The sequence below is a fragment of the Zonotrichia leucophrys genome, unplaced genomic scaffold (genome assembly GCF_028769735.1).
Source record: "Zonotrichia leucophrys gambelii isolate GWCS_2022_RI unplaced genomic scaffold, RI_Zleu_2.0 Scaffold_603_30164, whole genome shotgun sequence".
NCBI lineage: Eukaryota > Metazoa > Chordata > Aves > Passeriformes > Passerellidae > Zonotrichia > Zonotrichia leucophrys.
In genome coordinates this window covers 5,476-13,285 of record NW_026992808.1, presented here as the reverse complement: position 1 = coordinate 13,285, position 7,810 = coordinate 5,476, and the positions used below count along the sequence as shown (strand labels likewise).

Here is a 7,810-nt window from a genome sequence, read left to right as displayed (position 1 = left end):
TCCCCACCCTGTCCCTGTCCCCAGCCCGTCCCCAGCCTGTCCCTGTCCCCACCCTGTCCCTGTCCCAGCCCTGTCCCTGTCCCCTCCCTGTCCCCACCCTGTCCCTGTCCCCACCCTGTCCCTGTCCCTAGCCCTGTCCCCACCCTGTCCCTGTCCCACCCTGTCCCCAGCCCGTCCCCATCCTCATCTCCATCCCCCTCCCCGTCCCCTCCCGTCCGTGTCGCTGGCGCCACCTCGTGGCCGCAGCCGGGAGGACGCGGCTCGGGAAGGATTTGGGGAGGGGGCTCAGGACCCCCCAGAGGGAAGGACCCCATCCCTAAATGTCCCTGAATGTCCCTGAATGTCCCCAAATGTCCCCAGACCCCCGGCCAGGGACCCCCCACCCAAACTCGGGGGTCTCTCACCCCTCAAAAAACCTCAGAGCCCCTCGGAGCCGTCTCTGCTTTATTCCAGGGACTGGTACAAAATGAGGGAGGGTCAGGATTTTGGGGAGGGGGCTGCACCTCTAAATCTCCAGTGCAGGAATTTGGGGATGGGGTGCAGCCCCAAATCCCCTCGGCAGGGTTTTTTGGGGAGGGGGCTGTGCCCCTAAATCCCCTCTGGGGGGTTTTGGGGTGGGGGTGCACCCCCAGATCCCCTCTGTAGCAATTTGGGGAGGGGGTGCAGCCCCAGTGCAGGGTTTTGGGGAGGGGCTGCACCCCTAAATCCCCTCTGTAGCAATTTGGGGAGGGGGCTACGCCTTGGCCCCCGCCGGGACCCCCTGAGCCGCCGTCAGCTGCTGCAGCTTCTGCGTCATCATCTCCAGCACGGCTGGGGGGCAGCGGGTCAGGGGCACCCCGAAAACGGGGGCACCCCGAAAATGGGGAGGGGTCGGGGGGGAACCCTGGAAGGGGGAAAGGGGGACCCTAAAAGCAGGGGGAGGAAAAGGGGAACCCAAAATCTGGAGGGGAAAGGGGGACCCCAAAAGCAGGGGGAGGAAAAGGGGAACCCAAAATCTGGAAGGGAAAGGGGGACCCCCAAACCAGGGGGAGGAAAAGGGGGGACCCCCAAAAGCAGGGACGGGGAAAGGGGGACCCCAAAATCTGGAGGGGAAAGGGGGACCCCAAAATCTGGAGGGGAAAGGGGGACCCCAAAAGCAGGGACGGGGAAAGGGGGACCCCCAAAAGCAGGGGGAGGAAAAGGGGAACCCAAAATCTGGAGGGGAAAGGGGGACCCCAAAACCAGGGACAGGGGGACCCCCAAAAGCAGGGGGAGGAAAAGGGGAACCCAAAATCTGGAAGGGAAGGGGGGACCCCCAAAAGCAGGGGGAGGAAAAGGGGGGACCCCAAAACCAAGGGAGGGGTTGGGGGGGGGAGGGTCCTGAATGTGGGGAGGGGTCTGGAGGGAAATGGGACAAAGTGGGGAGGGGGAAAGGGGACCCTGGGACTGGGAGGGACCCCAAAAGTGGGGAGGGGACTGGGAGACTCTGGGACCAGGGGGAACCCCAAAATTTGGGATGGGGTAAAGGGGGGTCAAGGAGGGACCCCAAAAATGGAGGGGGGAAAGGTCAGGGGGTGTTTGGAGGGGTCCTGAGGGGCTGTGGGGGTATCTGGGGGGCTCAGGGGGTATTTGGGGGGTTCTGGGGTGTTTGGGAAGGGTCAGGGGGTGTTTGGGGGCTCAGGGGGTATTTGGGGGGGGGGGGCTCAGGGGGTATTGGGGGTGTTCTGGGGGTATCTGGGGGGCTTGGGGAGGTCCCAGGGGTATCTGGGGTGGTCCTGGGGGAGTCCTGGGGTATCTGGGGGGGTCTCAGGGGGCTCAGGGGGTATTTTGGGGCTCAGGGGGTATTTGGGGAGGGGTCTCAGGGGTATTTGGGGTACCCACCCTGTTTCATGGCGTGCTTCTCCTGCAGGGCCGGTTGGATTTTGGATTTTTTTGGGGGGTCCCGGGGGTGTTTGGGCACTCTGGGGGTCTCAGGGGGATCAGGGGGGCTCAGGGGGTATTTGGGGAGGGGTCTCAGGGGTATTTTGGGGTACCCACCCTGTTTCATGGCGTGCTTCTCCTGCAGGGCCGGTTGGATTTTGGGTTTTTTGGGGGTGGTCCCGGGGATATTTTGGCACTCTGGGGGTCTCAGGGTGTATTTGGGGTCTCAGGGGGTATTTGGGGGCTCAGAGGTATTTTGGGGAGGGGTCTCAGGGGTATTTTGGGGAGGGGTCTCAGGGTATTTGGGGGTACCCACCCTGTTTACATGGCGTGCTTCTCCTGCAGGGCCGGTTGGATTTTGGGTTTTTGGGGGAGGGGTCCCGGGGATGTTTTGGCACTCTGGGGGTCCCAGGGGTCTCAGGGGGTATTTGGGGGCTCAGGGGGTATTTGGGGAGGGGTCTCAGGGTATTTTGGGGAGGGGTCTCAGGGGTATTTGGGGGTACCCACCCTGTTTCATGGCGTGCAGGGCCGGTTGGATTTTGGGTTTTTGTGGGGGGGGCCAGGGGGGGTTTGGGCACTCGGGGGGTCCCAGGGGGTCTCAGGGGTATTTGGGGGCTCAGGGGGTATTTGGGGAGGGTCTCAGGGGTATTTTGGGGGTACCCACCCTGTTTCATGGCGTGCAGGGCCGGTTGGATTTTGGGTTTTTTGGGGGGGGTCCCGGGATGTTTGGGCACTCTGGGGGTCCCAGGGGTATTTGGGGGCTCAGGGGTCTCAGGGGGCTCAGGGGTATTTGGGGAGGGGTCTCAGGGGTATTTTGGGGTACCCACCCTGTTTCATGGCGTGCTTCTCCTGCAGGGCCGGTTGGATTTTGGGTTTTTTGGGGGGGGTCCCGGGGTGTTTGGGCACTCTGGGGTCTCAGGGGTATTTTGGGGGGGGGTCTCAGGGGTATTTGGGGAGGGGTCTCAGGTGTATTTTGGGGTACCCACCCTGTTTCATGGCGTGCTTCTCCTGCAGGGCCGGTTGGATTTTCTCCATTTGCCGCGTCAGGAATTCGATTTTGCGCTTGAAAAACGCCCGGGCGTCGTCGGCCGACTGGGAATGGGGGAAAAAGGGGAAAAATTGGGTAAATTGGAATAAATTTGGGGGAAATTGGATTAAATTAGGGGAAAAACAGGGAAAAAATGGGGGGAAATTGGGATAAATTAGGGGAAAAGTGGGGGGAAAATGAAGAAAAATGGGGTGGGAAAGGGGGAAAATGAGGAAAAACATGGGGTAAAATTGGGGGAAATTAGGGGAAAAATAGGGAGGAAATTGGGGGAAATTGGGGGAAATAAGGGGGAAAAGAAGAAAAACGGGTGGGAATGGGGAAAAGAGGGAAAAATGGGGAAATGAGGAAAAATTGGGTGAGAATGAGGGAAAAAAACAGGGAAAATGAAGAAAAATGGGGTGGGAAATGGGAGGAAATAAGGGAAAAATGGGGAGAAAATGGGTGGGAAATAAGGGGGGGAAATGGGTGGGAAATAAGGGAAAAAAACATTGGAAAAATGGGATGGGAAAAGAGGTGAAATAAGGGAAAAATGAAGGAAAACTGGGTGGGAAATGGGGGGAAATAAGGGAAAAAATGGGGGAAAATGGGATGGGAAATAAGGGAAAAATGGGGGAAATAAGGGAAAAAACAGTGGAAAATGGGATGGGAAAAGGGGGGAAACAAGAGAAAAAACAATGGAAAATGGGATGGGAAATGGGAGGAAATAAGGGAAAAAATGGGGGGAAATGGGTGGGAAATAAGGGAAAAAAACATTGGAAAAATGGGATGGGAAATGGGAGGAAATAAGGGAAAAAAGGGGGGGAAAGGGGTGGGAAATAAGGGAAAAAACTGGAAAAATGGGATGGGAAATGGGGGGAAATAAGGGAAAAACAATGGAAAAATGGGATGAGGAAAGGGGGGAAATAAAGGAAAAAACATTGGAAACATGGGATGGGAAAAGAGGTGAAATAAGGGGAAAAATGAAGGAAAATTGGGTGGGAAATAAGGGAAAAATGGGGGGAAATAAGGGAAAAAACAGTGGAAAATGGGATGGGAAAAGGGGGGAAACAAGAGAAAAAACAATGGAAAATGGGATGGGAAATGGGAGGAAATAAGGGAAAAAATGGGGGAAAATGGGTGGGAAATAAGAGAAAAATGGGGGGGAAATGGGTGGGAAATAAGGGAAAAAATGGGGGGAAATGGGTGGGAAATAAGGGAGAAAATGGGTGGGATATAAGGGAAAAGAGGGGGGAAAGAGGGGTGGGAAATAAGGGAAAAAACACTGGAAAATGGGATGGGAAAAGAGGTGAAATGAGGGAAAAATGAAAGAAAACTGGGTGGGAAATAAGGGAAAAAATGGGGAAAAAAAAGGGAAAAAATGGGAAAAATGGGGAAGGAGGGAAATGGGCTGGAGAGGTGGAAATGGGGGTCCCCAGCCCCCCCAGACGCCCCCTGCCCACCTTCTCCACGTAGTACCCGGTGCCCACGTCCACCAGCACCGTCCGTGTGTCCTGCAGCTTGCCTGGCACGTACATCTGGGGGGGTCACGGAAAACGGGGGGCACAGGGGGCACCAAGGGGGCACCAAGGGGGCACCAAGGGGGCACAAAGGGGGCACCAAGGGGGCACCCACCCACCCACCATGGGGGTCTTGGGGGCTCCCAGGAGCAGCAAAAGGATACAGAGCTGGTGAGAGGCACCAGGAGATCCTTCCCTGTGGGAAAAAGGGGGGTCAGGATACCCCAAAAAAACCCCAAAATCCCCTCCCCAGGGGCTGCTTGGCCTTGGGGGGCCCTATTGGGGTTTGGGGGTCCCCCATTAAATCTGGGGTTTAGGAAGCAGCCCTGGTTTGGGGGTTCCCATTAGGATTTGGGGGTCCCCATTAGGATTTGGGGTGTAGGAACCACCCTTGGTTTTGGGGATCCCCCATTAAGAATTGGGGCTCCCCATTGGGATTTGGGGTTTAGGAAACATCCCTGGGTTTGGAGACCCTCATTAGGATTTGGGGTTTTGGAACCCCCTGATTTTGGGGTCCCCATTAAATTTGGGGTTCAGGAAGCAGCCCTGGTTTGGGGTTCCCATTAGGATTTGAGGCTCCCCATTAGGATTTGGGGTTTAGGAACCACCCTTGGTTTTGGGGATCCCCCATTAGGATTTGGGGCTCCCCATCAGGATTTGGGGTTTAGGAACCATCCCTGATTTTGGGGCTCCCCATTAGGATTTGGGGTTTAGAAACCATCCCTGATTTTGGGGTCCCCATTCAGGATTTGGGGTTTAGGAACCATCCCTGATTTTGGGGTCCCCATTCAGGATTTGGGGTTTAGGAACCATCCCTGATTTTGGGGTCCCCATTCAGGATTAAGGGTTTAGGAACCAGCCCTGATTTTGGGGTTCCCATTAGGATTTGAGGCTCCCCATTAGGATTTGGGGTGTAGGAACCCCTGATTTTGGGGTCCCCATTAAATCTGGGGTTTAGGAACCATCCCTGATTTTGGGGGTCCCCATTAGGATTTAGGGTTTTGGAACCATCCCTGATTTTGGGGTCCCCATTTAGGATTTGGGGCTCCCCATTAAGATTTGGGGTTTAGAAACCATCCCTGATTTTGGGGTCCCCATTCAGGATTTGGGGCTCCCCATTCAGGATTTGGGGTTTAGGAACCACCCTTGGTTTTGGGGATCCCCCATTAAGAATTGGGGCTCCCCATTGGGATTTGGGGTTTAGGAAACATCCCTGGGTTTGGAGATCCTCATTAGGATTTGGGGTTTTGGAACCCCCTGATTTTGGGGTCCCCATTCAGGATTTGGGGCTCCCCATTAGGATTTGGGATTTAGGAACCATCCCTGATTTTGGGGGTCCCCATTAGGATTTGGGGTTTTGGAACCCCCTGATTTTGGGGTCCCCATTCAGGATTTGGGGCTCCCCATCAGGATTTGAGGATCCTCACAGGATATGGGGTTTAGGAACCCCCTGATTTTGGGGTCCCCATTAGGATTTGGGGGTCCCCTTTAAGATTTTGGGCTCTCCCCCAGCTCCCTCTGGGTTTGGGGACCCCCCCTTGAATTGGGGACCCCCCCCCCCACCAATATCTGGGGACCCCCTTTAGGTTTGAGGAACCCCCTCAGAATTTCCCCCACTCCCCTCAGGATTCCCATCAAGATTTGGGGACCCTCCCCAGCTTTTGACCCCCCCACTCAGAATTTGGGGGGTCTCCCCCATAATTTAGGACCCCCCCCCTTGATATTTGAGGACCCCCCCGGGTTTTGGGGACCCTCTGAGGATTTGGGACCCCCCCAAATCCCAATTTGCCCTCCCCATAATTCACGGACCTCCCACAGGATTCACAGCACCCCATCACAATTCGGGGGCTCCCCCCACATTTTAAACCCCTGGATCCAGATTTGGGGGATTTTGGGGACCCCCCCCGTGAGGATTTGGGGTTTTTTTGGGGGGTCTCACCCTCGTTGCCTTTGTGCAGCACATTCAGGCACTCCTTGGCCTCCACGAACTTGGTCTGCACCACCTTGAGCTGCGCCAGGGACGAGGACAGGAACTCCACCTCCTGCGGGCAATTTGGGGGTTCAGGGGGTTTTGGGGGGTCCAAGGGGTTTGGGGGGGGTCCCAGGATTGAGGGGAGACCCCCAGAGTTGGGATTTGGGGGAGGGGATCCAAAAGGGGCGACCCCAAAGGGCCCCAAAGGGATGAGGAGGAAGCGACGCTTTTTGGGGAGGGGGTCACGGAAATTGGGATGGGCGCCAAGGGTGGGGGGCACCCGGCCAGAGCCCCCCAAATTCACCTCCAGCCCCTCATGGTGTGAGACCTCTGGGCCTCGGGACCCCCAAAATCCCCCCGAGCCCTCCCAGACGGGACCCTCGACCCCCAGGACCCCCTCGGGACCCCCCAAAACCCCCTCAGCCCTGCCCCAGTCGGGACCCCGACCCTCAAACCTCGGGACCCCCAAAATCCCCCAAGTCCTGCTCCAGCCGGGACCCCCCTCAGGACCCTCAAAACCTCCTCAGCCCCCTCAGCCCTGTTCCAGTCGGGACCCCCAAAACCCCCCAAGCAGCCCCCAGAGCCGCCCTTGGAGCAGCTCCAGCCGGGACCCCCCTCAGGACCCCCAAAATCTCTCAGGAGCCCCCCCCAGACACCCTCAAATTCACAACCAGCCCCTCATGATCTGCACCAGCTGCGACCCCCGGGCTTCAGGACCCCCAACCCCCCCGAAGCCTCCCCGGAGCAGCTCCAGCCGGGACCCCCGACCCCCAAAACCCCCTCAGGAGACCCCCAAATTCCCCTCCAGCCCCTCCTGATCTGCACCAGCTGCGACCCCCGGGCCTTGGGACCCCCAAAACCCCCCCAGGCCTCAGGAACCCCATCAGGACCCCCAAAACCCCCCAAAATCCCCCAGCCCTGCTCCAGCCGGGGCCCCCAACCCCCCCTCAGGACCCTCCCCACGCCCCTCCCATCCCCGCACCCCCTCCACACCCACACTCCCCCCTCACCCCGTACCGCGACCCCCAAACCTCCCCGCGACCCCCAAACCCCTTCCCGATCCCCTCCCGGACCTGTTCCAGCTGCCCTTTGAGCAGCTCCAGCTGGGGCAGCCCCAGTTCCCCCACGCTCACGGTTTGCGCCATCTTGGAGCGCCCGCCCTCAGCCGGGGCCGCGCCCGCCGCCGCAGCGCCCTCTGGCGGCTCGGAGGACCGGGCACCGCCATTTGTGAGGGCGCCCCCTGGCGGCTCGGAGGACCGGGCACCGCCATTTGTGACAGCGCCCTCTGGCGGCTCGGAGGACCGGGCACCGCCATTTGTGAGGGCGCCCCCTGGCGGCTCGGAGGACCGGGCACCGCCATTTGTGAGGGCGCCCCCTGGCGGCTCGGAGGACCGG

At 58.5% G+C, this 7,810-nt stretch overlaps 1 protein-coding gene across 1 annotated transcript; it reads right to left on the bottom strand.

The window, feature by feature from the left end:
* Nucleotides 1-427: 427 nt before the first annotated feature.
* On the bottom strand, nucleotides 428-7,606 carry LOC135441863 (prefoldin subunit 5-like). The gene is made up of 6 exons (XM_064701418.1): nucleotides 7,489-7,606; nucleotides 6,383-6,485; nucleotides 4,608-4,639; nucleotides 4,387-4,461; nucleotides 2,886-2,991; nucleotides 428-810 (listed from the first exon to the last, which is right to left on the bottom strand). The coding sequence occupies exons 1-6, from the start codon at nucleotides 7,558-7,560 to the stop codon at nucleotides 734-736; spliced, it is 465 nt and encodes a 154-aa protein (XP_064557488.1). The 5' UTR covers nucleotides 7,561-7,606; the 3' UTR covers nucleotides 428-733.
* Nucleotides 7,607-7,810: the final 204 nt, after the last annotated feature.

Bases quoted from the DNA above. Each gene is read 5' to 3' on its own strand.
- LOC135441863 (XM_064701418.1), bottom strand. From the start codon at position 7,560: ATGGCGCAAACCGTGAGCGTGGGGGAACTGGGGCTGCCCCAGCTGGAG. The intron at 2,992-4,386 runs GTGGGCAGGGGG...CCCCATTCCCAG, and splicing joins CCGGGTACTACGTGGAGAAG to TCGGCCGACGACGCCCGGGC. The intron at 811-2,885 runs GTGGGTACCCCA...GCTGCCCCCCAG, and splicing joins GAAGCACGCCATGAAACAGG to CCGTGCTGGAGATGATGACG.